Raw genomic sequence first — 18,758 nt, forward strand, 5'->3', positions numbered from 1 at the left:
CAACAATGCTGTCAGCATTAGCAAGTCAAACACACTAACTACTGGTATGGGCGCTACAGAACCCCTATCTTATTACTAACCAAAGACTTAGATATCAGAGAAACAGTTAATGTTAGGGCTGCACTGATCCAATACTAATATCAGATATTGGGTCTGATACTGACTCTAATAGTTGGATTGAGTATCAGTGACTGTGGGACAATCTTGGCTGATCTGTTATCTTGAAAGGAAGACACACCAGCTGTTATTTCCGCATTGTAAAGCACAGGGCTTTATAGACAGTAAAAAGTGTACACTAACTTATAACACTATTTCAAGTTGTTTTGAACACTATCTTTAGTACATAGCAGCTGTCCTGTAGAGCTGGTGTAGTTCAATAAGACTTTGTACTATTGTAGCTAATCTTGCTAAAAGGTAACCAGTCATGTGGCCTAAGATGTAATGACAAAACAACTCCACTAATTAAATCCAATGCAACACAGAACTTAACAAAATCCCCCAACTATCTTCTTTATTCCCATGGTGGTTATGTCAAAGCAAGCGACTAATAAAAGTCAAGTTTCTGTTTGATTATTTAGCAATGGCTGACAGTTAGCATTAACTCTGTTCCTCAAGTTCACTTCAGGCATCAACTTATGATGAGACTAGAAAAATATCCTTGCCAAGTCAAAGAACTTTTTGTTTTCTCTCAACCATACAGGATACTGTTCTCATGATTTTATCATCATCTTGGATTACATCAGTATACAGCTTCAACTTTCCTCCAAATGCATGTAATATACAGAAAATGTAAGAAATAGATTAAACCCCAGTTAATCCTGGTTCCAGCTCATCTACTTCACTGAGAGGAACTCTATAAATGCTGGGCTGCCAATAAGTCTAATAGTCACTGACGGACCATCACGAAACTATTTCCTCCATCGGGCCTTCCCACTCTCTCTCTCTCCTTTCCTCTTGGATTCACCTTTCCTTGCCGCTCAACTTCCTCCCTCTTTCTTCTTCCTCCTGCAACATCTTGTATTTATCAGTTAATCTGTTGATTTCTTTTCTGCTATCACTCTTTGTCAAATTACATCTTGCATTTATCAATCCATCCTTTACTATCCTCACATGTTGGACTCATCTATCCTTCATCACTTCATAGCTCTTTGTGTCTGTCTCGTTGTCTCTCTCTCAGATCTACAACAAATGTTTGACCAAGCTGTTCCACACTGTATTATTCAGCGCTGTGTGTGAGCCATCGTCATCAGACATGTATGCCTGACATGATGCATTGGCTCTGTTTAATTATAGAGATGCTGAATAAATATTTACAGATGGCCGATCCGTCTTCTCCCAGCCAGGCTCACAAGTGTGATTAATGAACTGTCAGTTAATGCGGAAGAAACGGCTGTCATTATTTCTGTATGGCGGCTGGATATAATACACTACATATATGTATTTTATGATGGTTACATAAGTGATATCAAGCATATAGATGTCTTAGATTGTGCGGCTGCTACTATAAGTCTGGATGGGATTAGTTCTGAGTTTAAACAGATTCTTGTTTTATCCTGTAAAGGTATTGCCATGGTATTAGATTAAGAAGCTGTCAGGTCTTGTCAGATATGGTGGATGTGAATAAATGAAATATATTAATATTAAAACCTGTCCTGAAGTAGCCCCATTTGACCAGGTGTGGATCCTGATATAACCCGGCCTGAACCAAATCTCATCAATGTCTAAAGTTTCACTTGACTTGCTATCAAAACTGCAGAGCTAGTCTCTAAAGGGAGCTATAGCTCTGTCACAGGCCATGCACATAGTAGGACATGTAGAATTTCCATGTGTGATAATGCTTATAAAAGATGGATTAAAAGTGGGTTGAATACAATTAACCAACTGTTTGAAGGGAATATATTTCAATCTTTTTCACAACCCCAAGACAGGTTTGCCTTACCCTCGACTGAATTATACATCTGTAAATTATACACTATATCACAAATGCACAGACTAGGATAATATTAAAATGGATCCAACCAATATAGAAACCCATTTCATACATCTGTTTGAACACCCTGCTTCAAAAAAAAAAAAAATCCCATATTTACAAAAGCTAATGCTGGACACATTAGATAGCACCAAACATATCAAAGGACGATGATGCCTGGGAAAAATATGTTCTACATGTCACAGGGGCATTGAAAGTCAGTTATGAAAAGAACTTGATTGAAAGGTTAAATAAACTTCTTTAAGACCCTGCTGACAGCTTGTGTCTTTAAAAACAAATATTCTATCAAATGTTGGAGAAACTGTGGTAAGGCCAGTGACCATATTCATATACTTTGGGACTGCCTGAAAATACAAACTTTTTTTTTAAATGTCAAAGAAGAAATGGAGAAAATTCTGTAGACAGACATTCCTGTGTACCCGCTATTCTTATTGGAAGTTATCACTTGAACACCTGCTTACCACAGACCAGTGTTATATACTGTATATTTCATTGATGGTTGCAAAAAAAAAAATTACTATTAATTGAATGATTGTTCAATGGTTACAAAAGGTCTGTTTAAGTGATGGAACACATGACAGTCCAATTAAAACTGCCTATTTTAAGAGATGAACATCAGTTATTGAATACCTTGTGTGAGGTGCTTGCGTGTGCGTTCTGTCTCTGTATGTTGTTATTTCATATTTCAACTAAAACTGCAGAACTGCTTATTAGAAACAAATTTAAATTTAAAAAATCAGAACACCTGATGAAGAATAATGTTATATTCAAAATATATTTATTCTGTATGTACCAAATTCAAAACGAATACAAATGACTAAGTGGTGCTCGAATTTAGGGGGAGAAATGATGAATAAAATTAAACCTGACCTAATTCAAGCCAGAGGGAATTAGATCCTGAATCAAGCCAAACCCAAAGAGTCAGACTAATCGGGTTTGGGCTGAAATTCAAAGCTCTAGATTAGCAACCCCTGGATCCAAAGAAGTCTATTACCAACGTGGGCGGCTGTGTGGAACAGTGGAGCTGCAAGCCTAGTTATGATGAACTACTGGTACGCAAATACTACGCCTTTAAATACAGTATGCTTGAAGAACTTTCATATAATGTAAAAACATGGCTTGTGGTCAGAGAGTGGATGAAATTACGGCTGTTCGTAAGCCACTTAATCAGTGAATTTTTAGATTTAGTGAGTGAATGTACATTGTAAAAATAATAACACTCAAGCAACTTGGAAAGATTAAGTTTGCATAGATCATTCTTGGTATGATAAATAAAACCTGCTGAAACATTCAGTCATAGTATGGTTTTATACCATGTTGACAGCTCCACATTTTAAGAACATAATTTCTTTGTTTGTAGCATCTTTTCAAACTATATGCAACAGTTTCCATTAGTAGCTCACATGCTAAAGTATTTATTTAAGTGCCAAAACTGGAGTCCCATAAACTCATGAAAATTCATCCTGATCTAGTCCAGCTCTAGACTTTATGAGTGACATTTATGTGAGGGCTGAGGTGGAGAGAGTTGTATATAACTGGCTTGTGCATGAGTTGTACTACCTCAGCCGCTGGGAGAGAAGTACAGTAAAAACACATAAAGCATTTCACTTTGAAACCCACTTGAGGGCTGCAATGTTCCCTGATGCTCTCCTTTTTATTGCACACAACAGGGTGTGTGTGTGTGTGTGTGTCTGTTCATGTATACAGTATCTGCAAGAGAGTCCACTTGCATGAGTAACTGTGTGTGTGTGTGTGTGTGTGTGTGTGTGTGTGTGTGTGTGTGTGTGTGTGTGTGTGTGTGTGTGTGTGTGTGTGTGTGTGTGTGTGTGTGTGTGTGTGTGTGTGTGTTTTCATGTGTGCGCATGAGTGTGTGTTGCCTGCCTGCTGGTGCTCCACAGCCATCTGGTATCTGGTCAGTCTAGCAAGCCTCTGGAGGGCACCTGGCCAGCAGCTTGCTCACCTGGCTCTGCTAGCCCCTGCCAACCACCACACCTGGCCTGGATAGCACACAGGGAAAGGGAACAGATTGCATGGCACAGTCAAAAGAAGCCCTCCATTGCAACATGAAATAATACATTGATACAGGATATGTTTGCTGTTCTGTGTACTGTAAAGTGTTACAAAAGTTACAAAGAATGTGATTCATGTGAAGGCACTCCTTTAAAGATGGCACACCTAATCAGACAGATCACATAGCTGTTAGAAACAATCTTCTACTCATCATTTGTTAGGAAAATTAACTCTTAACATATTCATATAAGATTCCATAATGAGCAATGTTGATTTCTCCTGCATCTGTCCCCAACAGTTTGTGGCAGTCTGTGCCAACTCATCCATTTAGCATATGATGGCACCTCCTTCTTGCAGGTTGTCCTCTGCTATCAATTACACTCTCCTCTCCCTGCAAGAAAGATGCTCTTTGTCCCGTCACACACACACACACACCCACACACACACACCCACACACACACACACACACACACACACACACACACACACACACACACATGCACACATACACACACACACGCGCGCGCACACACACACTGTAGACGCAGAGGGACAGACACCTGCAGAGTGTTTGTCACCTCTTCTGTTGGCATCTGCGACCGCGTGGCATTGTGGGAGAAACGGCCATCTGTTGTCGGCAAGGCTGGACTGGAAGGGTGCAAGCGGGCATGATGCATCATGCTGCTCTTTTCTGTTGGTCTGAGCTGTGTGAAGTGTTGTGATGGTGTTTTTGTTGTTTTCATTCCTACTGGTGATACTTGGCTAAAATAATGTAGCAACAGGAAAAAGTAGCTGTGGCAACACTGTAACAAGTAATTGTAGCTTCTCTTGAGGCCAGTAACATCTTTTTTTCCCAGTAAATTCACCATGTGTGTTAATTACACAAAAGCAATGTCCCATACAGGATGTTTTGGATTCATTAAACCACATGCAAATGGTTGTCTTTTGTAAAATTGAACTCTCTCCTAATTATCTTGGAAATGTTTACTCCTCTTCACAGGGAGACAGCACATGAATGCTTGATTGACATGACAGTGGCTGCAAAGTTTCTTCAATTATCCTGGCAAGGTTACGATTGCTGCCTCACGATTCACAGCAGGTCCTTGTCATTTCAAACAGAAATACTAAACTCTTTTCTCTACCTACGCTGCTGTAACCTATGAATTTTAAGTCTGTTGAGATTATATGTAAAAGATGGACGGGTAGTTAGAACCATTAAAATGATTGTGGTATTTAAAACATGGGGAGTGAGCTGAAGGCTGCTTTCAATTAGATTTTGTCGGTCTGACGTCGGTTCACCACATTAGTCCAGATTGTAATATTTAAAAAACTCCTGGATGGATTGCCATTCAATTTTGTAAAGACATCCAGGGTCCCCAGAGGTTGACATTCATTGTTCACAGACAATGAATCCTAATGACTTTAGTGATTCCCTGACCTTTCCTCTAGCACCATCATGAGGTTTTTGGTTTTGAGTGAAATATTTCAATAACTATTTGATGGAATTTGACATTAATGTTCCCGTCAGGATGACCTGTACTTGGTGATCCTCTATCAGTTCAAATACCTGCAAAACTAATGACATTCCCATCAACCTATGCTGCACTATGTGTTTAATGTAAACAAGAAAAATGTTACAATATAAAAGTGTGTATCTACAATGTAAAAGTGTGGGGGGGGGGGGGTTTATCTTGAGAGATTACACAAGACCTAAGTGGAAATAATGACAGCAGGGTTAAAAAAAAAAAAACCAAAACAAAGAGTCATATTTAGATAACAGAGATATTAACCACATATTCCTGAAGGACACTGATTTGGCTGTGTGGGTTGGGTTGTGGGTCTGCTCATCCAGCCGGCCTGCACATCACAGACAGATGTTCGGCCAGCCAAGCCTGCAGCGCCACAGGCAGTGTGTGTTCTAGAAAAACCCGGAGACCAGATGCTGCTACCTGGTGTCCCGCCTGCCGCTATGCTATACTGGGCATGCTCCAGTGGCCATCACATGACCTCAAACTGGGTTTTGAGATTGTGTGCCGTCAATCATATCGATGATAGAGTGGAGTGGAGCTGGAATTGAAAGACTCTGCAGGTTTGCCACTGTGCATCTGACAGGCTGAATTAATATACCAGATTGTTTCAAATAATGAATCAAATAATGTAGCTATTAGAATGTGTGAAACATTCATGCATATATAAATCAGAGGATCTCAATTTAAATTGAGAAGTTGACTACAGCGCAGGGAGTAATATCAATGTCTAGCATAAAAGAAACTCATAGCATCCAATACAATAAACAACTACTTTAAGAAAATGACAGTATCAAAATGACATGGCATCCTGCTGTGTGAAATATCTGAAGTAACATCAAAAGATACAATGCAGCATCTATATCTATTTCAGCCTGTTTTCCCTCCAGTTATGTTTCCAAAATAAATAAACACTCTGTCTCCCAAACAAACAGACACACAGATTCATCGTCCCTCGCCACCGTCCCTATTATTACCAAACCCAAGGAAACTTTCGAAGAGATTCAAAGACGCTCAAGATTAAAGATTTATTTGTTCTTTTGAAGTTGCAGCAGTGTTTTTGTCTTATTTCTTCAACAAATGCAGAGTAGTAATGGTGTTTTTGCAGTGTGGTTGGTTCTGACCTAGAACTGACAGAGAGAGGTTGCTGGCCTGATGGTCAGGCTCTTGGCTTGAAACTCTCCTAATGAGAAATGGCTCAGGAATGGCTCAGTAATGGCTTCGCTTCCTTGTAACCTCAAAGGACGGGCAGTTTACTCGCTACTATTCCTACTGTTATATATATATCATATTGCAATGTAAAAGGAAGAAAAAATAAATAGGAGCAAGCAGGATTACTAGATTGGTATATCTGGATGGCGTTGTTTTGTTGCAGTTTGGGAGTCAAACATTTTATAGTCTAATGCATTTCGATTCTTTCTGTACCTTCTAATCTACATTAAGGCTTCTCTTTTGTAATTGTGTTGATTTTGATGATGAGATGAGTACAGTTTTTGTCTCCTATATCTTGTGTTTTAGCCATCTTGTTTTCTCTTAATATGGATCAAAGAGAGCAAGGAAACTTTCACCTTTTCTCATATTTGGTTGCACTTATAAGATTTAAAAGTCACACGTGTGTTACAACGCCCTGATCTGATGCTCAGATTTCAATTACGCTTTGAATTTCAATAGCAGCTCATTGTTCTTGCTTTTATTAGCTGTTCTATCTCTTAGATCCATCAGGCATATCTCACTGTGCTGTGCATCAGAGCATCTCTCGCCCCATCTGCACAAGACCAGAGAATCATACTGCCCCCTAGTGCCCAGAGCCATTAGTGACACAACAGAATCGACTGTATAGCCGTCAACCAGACAATACCCTGGTACTCTGCCAGTGGTTCGATACCAAGATCTGTCATGGGCAGCGATGCAAAACAATAGATTCTACTGATTGGAGTGGTGCACACTCCTGGCTATGACACTGGCCTACCGCTCACTATCGAATGGATGTTTTTCTCTCTCTCCAGTCACACGGCCCCTAATTCAGCAATCAATGCTATTCATTTTAATAGCACCTCTGCTGCAGCCTGAGCAGACAAGAGGAGAAATCAGGGTGAGTCGGTGTCAAATCATTCTTCTAAGGTGAAGACCGCAATCATGCCTGTGGAGAATCTCTAGAAATGACTAAACATGCTACAGAAGGGGTGTCTTTCTAGATGGTGTTTGTTACTGGAACCAGTTGCGCATACTTGTTTAAGCATAATACTAAAAAATGTGACAGTATTAGGAACAATTAGTAGGGTGTGATTTGATGCAAAGAGGTGTAGATAGCTACAAATAACCATGCAAATGATATATTGAGCCTTAACATGTAATGCAGAGACTTGATGCAGAGAAATCCAAGCATGGGTTCATTTGGTCTTAAGCAACAAAAACATACATTTTCATCACAGTCATTACAATAAATGCTCACATGTAGTGTCCTATTTTCTGTTTTTAGCCAACACTTTGCCTTGCTAGCCCCAAGATGCAATGTGAGCTCTAGCAGCCATAGGCTCGTCTAAAGACATCCTAAGCAAGTGCTCCAAATGACAAGACAGACTAAATACACCCTAACAAACGATACAAGACTGCAGAAAACGCTTTAACAAAGGCGGTATGTAATGAACCCAAGGTGCCTTCTCTCCAATATATCATCCTGAGTGAATTTGCCAACATCGGTCTCTTTACCTCCAAGCATGGTAAATGAGAATTTATGCACCCGCTGCTTTATCATTCTTTACTTTTTTCACCCCCAAGAGGTAGCCATGCCACGCGAGACAGATATTTCCACCAAAGGCAATATCCCCTCGCAGTAATTATATCAGAGCAAGAGAATGGCTCATTAACATATGCTAGGCATGTCAGGAATTTACAAGCGCCTTTTGTAGATGCTTCTCGTCAGTGTGCTGCTCCCATCCGTATGGTGTCTCCTTTGAGGATGCAACCTCCTCATTTCCATAGACGTCAATCAAGCTGTGCGTGGCTTTAAGAAATGTTCTGTACAAAAACACAGGGCTCTCTGAATATGGCAATCATAAGGGACAGCTCAGTGATATGGAAGAAGTGTGTCTGCGCACATGTGGGGGTGCAACTATGTGTCTTGTGAAACAACATGATGAAAGCAAGATTATCTTGATGATGTGCCATCAATGCAGAGTGGGTGGAGTGATTGTATTTGCTGTTCTGCAGTGTGTTAAAGAGGCGTGTGTGTGTGTGTGTGTGTGTGTGTGTGTGTGTGTGTGTGTGTGTGTGTGTGTGTGTGTGTGTGTGTGTGTGTGTGTGTGTGTGTGAATACATGCAGAAAGCTTGACACCAGACACCAGACTGACTAACAGACAAGTCCCGAGGCCACTGAGCTAGTGGCACTACTGCTGCTGCTGCTGCTGCTGCTGCTGCTCTACTGCTTCAGGACCCAACATCTGCTGCCTGCAAGAAGGCACATACTGTTGGCCTTTCACCCATTATTATGGTGCCAGCAGAATGGAATGACCTATTTATCAGCCATGTGCACATACACACCTCAAAAACTCTTTATCAGTTTCCATTGTGTTGCTATTATGTAAATCTACTGAATATTTAGCACTGTTATGTATCATTTATGGTAAAAATTTTACCCCCAGAACAAAATAGTGTCTGTGTAATCTTAGTAATGGTAATTAAGTCTTTAAAAAGTTTGAATGTAGATATGTGAACATACAGCTCTCTTCCAGTGCTGGAGGCAGGAGAGCATAGTCTGTAGTGATGTAACCTTGCAAAATTTCAATGTCGAGGGTGTATTCATATTAAACCAGAGCTGAACTAAAACAGGCAATGTGATGGTACCCAGTTCGGTCATTCAGGGATAATATGACATTTTTATAATTTTTCAACACTTGTGGGTGTTATGTCTCTTCACCCCTTGTACCTATATACTGTTACGTATTGGCATTGATGGATTTCTGCTTTTGGGTGGAGCATTGATGCATTGATGTAAAAGACCTTACTGCAAACATAAATTATAGTTTAGTCATAATTCATTGAACACTTATCAAACAATTAAACCAAAATCATACATTGGTTAATGTCTGGGAGGGAAAGTGCATAAGTTCAGATGACGTTGTGCCCTAGCGACCCCAATTGCTTTTCTGCCTGACCCCCAGGCTTTGTCCTGTCCACGCCAACAAGGCCAAGACAGACACACTGGTGTGATACTTAGTTCCACCACATTGGCTGACTTGGCCCGCCACCCTCATACTCACAGTCAACTAACCAATCTGACTGCAAAAGGAATTTAGGCTTTGCTGAAAACACAAACACCTGCACTTCAGCAGATGGTCACTATGTTTTTTTTCTGTTCTGTAAATGGACAGTACTGTAGCTTTGAAATGTACTTTCTAGAAAGGAATAAGCAAAGTGAAAATGAACAAAAGAAATCATTTTAAAATTATATGGATCCATTTGCTGGGAATGAAAAAGTGACCCAACAGCGGCATAGCAGGAGTTTGACAGAAAACACAGAGTGAGCTGGAGATGGAGAAAAAAAGTCATTTTGTGTTTGAATGAGTCTAGTCTTTTGCTCTGGCAAATGTCATCGCAATGACTGAGGACCCAATGTCCATTTCCATCACTGACTGCTCTCTCTATCTCTGTCTTTCCTTCTCATTCATTGTCATTGCCTTTTCCCTTTAAGTGCACTTTCGCCCACACCACTTGGAAATTGATTGAAACAAAATGTCACAATTATGCCCTGTAGCTCGCCGCTTCAATTATTCATCAATTAGGGGCTAGGCTCCTTTTTTTCTCTCCTGTGAGCTGATTTTTCATTCAGTTTGCTCGAGATGTATGGCTCCCCTGCTGTTAACCAGTCCAAAGTCATTAGTTTCTGGGTTTGCAATTAAACCTGATGCATTATGCATGAGGCTCTGACTCAGTAGACACACGCAGCAGCGGCCGCAGAAGCTAGCGAACGACCTAGCAAGCTCTGGAGGCGTGGATGGGAAATTAATTTGCTGGAAATGAAGTTCTATCCCTCTCTCTCTCTATCTCTCTTGTCTGGTAGGTTGGAACTGATGCCACTAGCTGGAGATGGAGATAAAGATAGGCCAGCTATCGAGTCTCAGTGTGGCTTGATCAGCACTGACAAGGGAATAGGATCCTAAATAGACTTGCACCCCCAAAATATGTGTGAGAGCTATATTTTGGTGAAAAAAAGTTTTAATTTATTTTTGGCAGTGTGTCTATATACTGGGTCTATATTCAAAAGTAAAATGTAAATTAAATAGTTGAGGCTTTGTAACACTTTTAATTGAACAAACATAGTGAAAGTATCTACAGGTTTGCCAGTTATATATTACAGACCTGCAATGACCAACCAATGGGAACATAAAAAGCTTTCGTGCAAATAAAGTTTGTGTAAACCACATATTTTACAGTAGACATGGTATCTGGCTGTTGCAGTGTTTTATTTTTCAATTGTTTGTAAACTTAATGCAAGCTGTAGTTGACAACATTAATAACTGATAACATGGTATGAGTTGAAACCTGTGTTGAGCACTGAAATGGTAGTTGATAGGTACAACTACAATATAAGTAAAACTTTTATTGTTCATTTGCTGCCACCTAGTGACAATAGAGGCACATGACATCTATGAAATATTTGAGTCACTGGAAATCATTGCAGCCTATCAATATAGTTGTGAATATTAAGTGTTTAACCCAAATTATACATACTGCAGAACATACATGATCTTGATGAGGTCAGTAGGTCTGTTTAGGTCTGTGTTCACTGTTTTACCCAAAATGATAAGAGGGGATAGTGACTGAGATCATGAAATGTACTTTTTTTTAATTATCTTGTATTGTTCTTGAAGCAACACCATAGTACGAGTGCCCATCCGTATTAAAGCACTTGTATGAGCAGATAAGGGCGCGCACTGGGATGGTGACCGAATTCCTCATTTTCATGTCCTGAAATACACATTTGTAAGCATGAACACGTGCATGTCAGACTACATGAGGTGCTACACATGTAGTGGTACAATAGTGGTCATGCTTTACCGGTATCATATTATTTTATTCACAATTTTTGCGTAATACACCAACCTTCTTCAGACTGACGAAGTGCACACACTCCAGCCAGGTGGTGAGGAAGGGCCCCAGACAGAGTGCACAACAGCCACCGTTAGCCAACAGGGTTGTCAGGCATGGGTAGTAGGGAAGCATCCTGTGGACCAGAGAGGACCTGCTTCTGTCCTCCTTCAACACAAATCTGGCAACCAGCTCCTATGGGGACACAAGGAAGACAGACTATGAGAGCCTTGAGTTGCAAATATGACACTATTACATTTTTGGGGAACAACATAAAAGCTGTGTTGTATAACATATATTATATAATGGAAGATAAATCAGTTATAATTAGTTAGTTACCTTTAATGTAAGCACCTGCACATCCTGCACTGACGGCATTGGCTCACATGGCACAAACCTGTTGCCTTCAAAGTAGAGCTCCTTCAGGGGCAGCAGGTGAAACTAGACAGTGTTACCAAACATAGAAAGTGAGAATGTCATTCCATAATCTCAGATGGATAATACTGTATATACTTTACCTCAACAGGGAACATGGACAGCTTATTCCCAGCTACATCCAGAACTTGAAGTTTTTCCAGTGCCCTGATTCCCTGGGTGAAATGTCAGTCAAGGGTTTGGTTATGTAGCCAATCAATTGTACAATTAAAATGAAGAGGCACCTCATTTAAGTATGAACACTACTGTGATTCCATGTATTCAGTAGGACTGAGGAAAAGGCAGTGGGGTAACTTGAAGTGACCAATCACATTAGTGATTTTCATCAGCATAGAGGATTCAAATGGCATTACTCAGTATGAATAGAGAAAAATCAAGAAACAAGAAAGGCAAAGAAAACAGCACATTGTGTTGAAAGTGTTCTATTAGGTACACACAAACGTGATGGGGAAAATGAATACACACCTCTGGTAGGTTGATCAGCTTGTTTCTGGCTACATATAACTTGGTCAGCTCTTTACAGTGGTACAACTCTTGAGGTAGCCGAGACAACTTGTTGGAAGTCAAGTTTATCTCAGACAACTTAATGAGATGACAGAGCTCAACAGGCACCTCCTCTAGTTTATTGTCCAGCACACTGAGGTGTTGAAGTTTACTCAAGCTAAAGAGAAAAAAGGTTTTCATTTGTTTTATCATAGGAGGATATTGTGTGACCAACATTTAACCCTGAGACAGAGATGAAAATCATTATAATCGATAAGCAAGTTAATTTTGCTTTCCATGCAGAAATATTACATCTGTAACGGTCTTCAGAATCTATTATTGCAGGACCTTTAGGACATCCTGGTGCCATAAATGTACCTTCTAATTTCTGCTGGGAGTCTTTGAATCTGGTTGTGGTTCAGATTGAGCACCACAAGGTTTGGTAAACCACCTGTAAAGCAAGACAATCAAGAAGTTAATTTTAGCGTGTTTTTTTCACAAATCTTCCGAGGTGCAAATCATGTGGAGCAGCGAGAAACCTACCCATCACCTCATGTGGCACCACTGTAATTTGGTTGCTGAACAGATACAGTTTTCTCAATGACTCCAGATGGCCCAAAACTGCGGGAACCTCCTTCAAGGCATTATTTCCCAAATTCAACTCAGTCAGCTTGTATGCATTGCAAAGGGAAAGGTATTTAATAATAAATCTACGAGTTGTGTAAAACATTTTAAGTGTTATCTAGGCAATTTTCCAGCGAGCAGACGAAGAAGACTCACGTGTTGCAGAGAGATCAGCTCGATAGGTAGGGTGGTGATGGAGTTGTTCTTCAACAAGAGGACTGACAGGTTTGTTAACCTGGAAACACACTTAGGGACGCTGTTTATTTTTTTAGAGCTCAAATTTAAAGAAGTGGATTTGGCATATAAAGCTCGTATCACTGACTCAGCCATTTATTTTCCTTTCCTATCTCGTTCCCATGGTGACAAGATGCTACGTTTGCTTCTGTGCGGTGGTTACCTCTAGTGGTGGCAGGTGTGTATAGCATGTCTTCACATACAGTTTGGATAGTTGGTTAATGTTAATGTTAATCTATACATAGATGTATAATTTGTACACAAATGGTTAAATTATTTTACTGTATGGCTCTGTCCCCTTGAATTAAACATGAGGAAGGGCATCTGTGGTGGAAACGTCTTGTCCATGTAGAATAAAAGAACTGGGAATGTGACAGGAGTGTGTGGGTGTTTTTCTGTCTTTTTGTACTGTAATTATTTTCAAGCACCTGCAGAGAATGTATGGATGTGTCAGTGTTTGTGTGTGACGATTACCTCAAATTAAAAGGCATTAAGTTTCTCATTCTCTTGTTAAACAGAACATCACTTTTAAGTACAACTAACATTATTTTCTTCTTTGAAATATACAAAATAAAACTGTGACACACACCTACACTCTTTTAGTATTTTATGTAACATCGATATGATTTACAAGTTCCACAATTCAGTTCATTCCAAGCACACTGCAAAAGTTCAACAACCACTCAGTGACTCTGCTGACATTTGGTTGAGTGACATGCATGATCAACAGCTCTTAAATCCTCTCCAGCCAAAGTGGATTTGGTTGAAAATGAGTACTGTATGTTACACCAGTGCTTCTCAAAGAGGGGCCAGTGTAATATTATAAACAATTTGATTTCCCAACCGTGTTGGGGTTTTTTTTAAACCACAATGATACACTACAGAACAGATCAATTCTATTAGATTTCACGCTCCTTACTGGTATGTTTTGATTACTTAACAGATATGTACCATTTAGTGTTTTAATAACCAAATCTGAAAACAGCAACATTCTCTGTTGATTTCAGTTCAACAAACGTTTCCATGAAAGGGGCCACCACCCCAAATACATTTGTATTGAAGGGCCCTGGTGTGAGAGGTCTGGACACTCTCTGCATTGGTTTACATCACAACCAGACTGAGCCGTCTCTCAGCTGTCCTCCACATTGGCCGGGTCCTTAAGTCGCTCTACAGAATTGTAGTGCTCTCCAAGTCCATAAGCATGACGCATATAGCTGCAAACAATGAGGAAAATATATTCTGTGAGTCACAAATATGAAATACACCTCTAGAAATTTGGAAAAGTTCTAGAAAAAGGAATATGTTATTTAAAATATAAAATGGTAACAGTTTATGCAAATATTAGTCACACATTTATATGTACTGCTGCCTTTGCATGCTGTGTGATAGCTAAGGTGTTATCAAGAGTTTCATATTTAAATGCAGTCACACGTACACAATCCTAAACTGTCATATTGTGGCTCTAAAGTACAGCACATGGCTACAATATCACTAACTCAAGCAGACATTTATCTAAACTGGTGAGAGCAAGAACACCCTGTATGAAAAAAGTCTTTTGTTGAGCCTTTCATGAAGGCTTACTTTACATAATTATAGATTACATTCTAACTTGCAATAGGCAAACACTGTAATAAAAGCCTTGGCATGTTTGCCAGAGCAGTAAATCCAACCATACTATCTAAAAATAAATTATATATTAAACTACACATATCCTTATATATTTTGTAATAATCAACATGTATATATTTAAACAATTTTGCTAATCCAACTTGAGACCCAAACAAAACAAAAACATGCAAATATGTCCTTACACAAGGGTGATGGCTTCACCATCATTTTCCTCCCCAATTTTAATAGTTGGGGAATCAGCCTGGATCACTTCTATAGGCAAGTGAAGGACCTTGGTCAAAGCTTGCAGCTGTAAAAGGAAAAAATATATATTATTATTTTAAAGTACAATAAAATATATCCTTGGGTATGTATGGCACCAATATTAGAGTGGACTCACTTCCAGTTGCCCACCCCAAGCTGCTGTGTGCTCCACATCATTGCAGTATTTATCAAACTCATCTGGAAGCAAAAATACACAGAGACACTTGAATAAACATTAATATTTGTTTATTCAATTGTTCTATCACATGATAATACCAGTTAGCTTTTTCAGCCTTTTATGAACGCATTGCTAAGGCAGATTGTTTCTGAAAACCAAAACAAAGTTATCTACAGTGAGTGGTTACCTGTTGTGTACATGTCACCGGTGTTGGAGTTGGTGAGGAAAGGCAGGAAGTCATCAGCATGACTTCTCATGTACTCAGCAGTGCCGCACCGCAGTTCTTTCACACTCATGATTAATCCCGGCTAGAATAAAACAGAAAAGGATAGCATATGTACTCATGTATGCAGTTTGTCAAAGAAGTATAGTGCCAGTTTCCACAACTCCAGCAACTGTAGCTGCATATCACATTCCGAATTAGCAATTCAAAACTGGAGAATGGACTAGATATCTCTCCATCAACAATATTCCTATTACAACATGTACCTTTGATCTCTGTGCAAGCTGGTCTTCAATGGCACGGTACATGCAGTGGCCATCAGAGGAAATTTCCTTTATCTGAAGCTGTTGCTGGGAGAGTTTTTGAGCTAACATTAATCCCTCCTGGTGCCTCACACCCTGCAGGTTCTCCACCTCAGCCTCTGCTATCCTGTTCTCTCTGTCCTTCTCGTGGGCTGCCTTCTTGTCCTGGAGAGGATCATTTAAATAAAATGCATTTCATTAGTAGTGGATCCATGTCTGAAGCAAATTCAAAAGGACAGCAAACACTGATGGAGGATAAAACAATCAATTATAAATGAAAGGTCAAGACATAGGCAATTACTATACTGCCGTCTAAGGTACTGACATTTGTATATTATGAATGTTGCGTTTGTTTGTATAAGAATTATAGTAAATAATGATGCTTGAATGACGGACTTCGTTTGTCCGTTGACAATGTAAATAAATGACAAACAAACAAGCTATTTGTAAAGGAACCGGTTGCTCACCCTTCTTTTCTGGGCTTTGGTCATACGCGGTTGTTTGACCTCTTCTTGGTTTCCATCATCCACCTTCATGGTCTCCACTCCATTTATCGCCTCTTCCACCTTGTCAGACTGAGTGGGAAGAGCTTTGGTTATGTTGTATTCTTTTAAAGCCTCTTAAAGCCTTAAGAAATTTCTAACACATGGCAGAAACATTTAACAACCATTTGAATGTAGGCATTTACCTTTGTGTCAGTTGTAGCTTTGAGCTGTTCTAATTCCTCCTCATGTTTTTGGCTGAGGTCTGTCTCTAGTTTGGCAATCTCTTCTGTCAACTGTTTCCTCCTTTTCTTGTCATTTTTTGGGACGGCATTTTTCATGCTCTGGATTTTAGCTGTAAACATAGCACAAGACGAGACTGTCGGACCCAACACTACTTTGCTAAAGTTTACAACCATTTAATACAACACAGTCGTCTTACATAATGCTGAGTGATGATGAAAAAAGTTAAAGTGTGAAATAATTTGGATGGACAGGATGACTAAATTCACTCACAGAGGGTACTAGTGCACCATAATGTTTGTTTATTGGTTACAAAAAATGGAAAACGGGGAAAAAAAGGAAACATCCAATTGTTTGTGGCAGAAAGCTCTGTGAGTTAGACTAGTATACATACCATTGCAGAGACTACAATTAAAATTTCCAACCTATTTTTCTTCTGACCACAGCCTGACCTGTGATGTCACCACTTGTATTTAGCCTTTGACAGCTCACGGAAATCATATTTTGACATCAATTGAGTGTGGCTACAAACCATTATTTGATGATATCATTGGAACTAGAGCTCAAAGAAGCCAAATATCACTGCCTTCAATGCTGCCACCTGCTGTGTTGCTGTGCATGTGACAATAAAACCTCTTGAATCTTGAAAAAGCTACCTGAACGTCCAACCTTTAGAGCTTTAGGTTTTACCCCAAAACTACAATCATTGTGAACAACTAGTGAAAAACAATCTGCTCACATTGACGGGTAAATACCTTAGAATTATAACTTTCCTATAATAATTACGGGTCCTACTTTTATTTTTTCAGGCTTGTCTTCTGTGAAATGACATTTTCTACTACATGGCCCGTTTCCTGTGCCTACAATGAGCTCAATTTCAGGAAATAAAACAACACACTTGCTGTTAACCTGTACCTGACAGCAAGGGTTGAATTCTAATAACAAATAACTAAGGGAAACAGTTGAGGTTTGCTACCTTGCAGGTCTTTCTTCTCCTTGCGATGCTGCTTAGCCAACAGCTCCTCCGGTGTGTCTACTGTCCCGTCCTCCATGACTGGATACCGCTGCTTTGTCTGTTCAATTAATCTTTACGAACTACAAGAAACTTACCAATGTTAAAATGTTAAAATATGGCCACATCACTATCAACAGATAAAAGGCATATACTCCACAACAATAAAACGTGCAGGTCAGAATTTAGCCGGATGAAGCTTCTGCTTCTTCTTCTTCTTCTATTGGTTTTTATTGGCGGTTGGCAACCAACTTTTGGGTGTATTTACCGCCACCTACTGGACTGGAGTATGGAACATGAGATGGTCAGAACCATAGGTCAGACCGTCAGAACAACCATAGACTGTCAGAACTATACAACAAAATAAAATAAAAAATAACAAAAAATTAATTAAAATTAAAACCTATATCCTATAGCTAATTTCCTATAACCCTTTCATCAACCCTTCTTGCGATGTGTTCCCTAACAGATTCCCTATGAAGCTTTCTTCTTCTTCGCCTGGTAAACTTGTCATACCACTCCCTGCTGGCTCGTTGTTGTAACAGCGCTATCCTTTCATAGCAGCCTTCAACATACAGAAAAGCCCTTTTGAGACATGGAGCATGTAATAACTTGTATGTAGGATCTTAGGCTCTAGGGGTCCAGGGGTCCTTGAGGGCATCCCAGGGGGTCCTTAGCAAAATGGAGAATACTTTATTTCCACTATAATTCCATCCATAAGTGACAGAATGTGGGACTTTTTTAGTCATGGGTTTCATATACTTTCAGTAAAAAAACATCTAAAATAAAAACTCTTACCAGATGGGCTCGTTGGAACAAAATCTCATCAAATGGGGGTATGTGGTCTAATTTGTGTCTGTTTAGAGGTCTTTGATGTGATAATGTTTGAAAACTGTCTAGGCCACTGAAGAAACACATGTTGCTCCAAATACAGGAAAACCCTTTCTCAACCCTCCTGATTCTTTAAATCATTGTTCCAAAAATAAGGAATCTAAGAGGGAGCAGAAAAATCCCTAATTGATTGAAATTCTCACATCCCATGTCCACATTGAAGGCT

At 39.6% G+C, this 18,758-nt stretch overlaps 2 protein-coding genes across 3 annotated transcripts; both read right to left on the bottom strand.

The window, feature by feature from the left end:
- Positions 1–11,370: 11,370 nt before the first annotated feature.
- On the bottom strand, positions 11,371–13,485 carry lrrc69 (leucine rich repeat containing 69). Its single transcript, XM_062436523.1, has 8 exons — positions 13,312–13,485; positions 13,075–13,201; positions 12,910–12,982; positions 12,514–12,709; positions 12,132–12,203; positions 11,953–12,054; positions 11,623–11,808; positions 11,371–11,493 (listed from the first exon to the last, which is right to left on the bottom strand). The coding sequence occupies exons 1-8, from the start codon at positions 13,483–13,485 to the stop codon at positions 11,371–11,373; spliced, it is 1,053 nt and encodes a 350-aa protein (XP_062292507.1).
- Positions 13,486–13,983: 498 nt separating this feature from the next.
- otud6b (OTU deubiquitinase 6B) lies at positions 13,984–17,882 on the bottom strand. 2 transcript variants are annotated; one of them, XM_062436047.1, is made up of 8 exons: positions 17,666–17,882; positions 16,653–16,801; positions 16,432–16,539; positions 15,929–16,129; positions 15,627–15,747; positions 15,398–15,459; positions 15,201–15,307; positions 13,984–14,603 (listed from the first exon to the last, which is right to left on the bottom strand). In XM_062436047.1, exons 1-8 carry the CDS (start codon positions 17,739–17,741, stop codon positions 14,519–14,521), a joined length of 909 nt encoding a protein of 302 aa, XP_062292031.1. In that variant the 5' UTR covers positions 17,742–17,882; the 3' UTR covers positions 13,984–14,518. The 2 variants fall into 2 exon arrangements, with proteins under 2 accessions (XP_062292031.1, XP_062292032.1); XM_062436048.1 differs by lacking the exon at positions 16,653–16,801 and having other exon boundaries at positions 17,666–17,675.
- Positions 17,883–18,758: the final 876 nt, after the last annotated feature.

Source organism: Scomber scombrus, chromosome 16 (genome assembly GCF_963691925.1).
Source record: "Scomber scombrus chromosome 16, fScoSco1.1, whole genome shotgun sequence".
Lineage (NCBI taxonomy): Eukaryota > Metazoa > Chordata > Actinopteri > Scombriformes > Scombridae > Scomber > Scomber scombrus.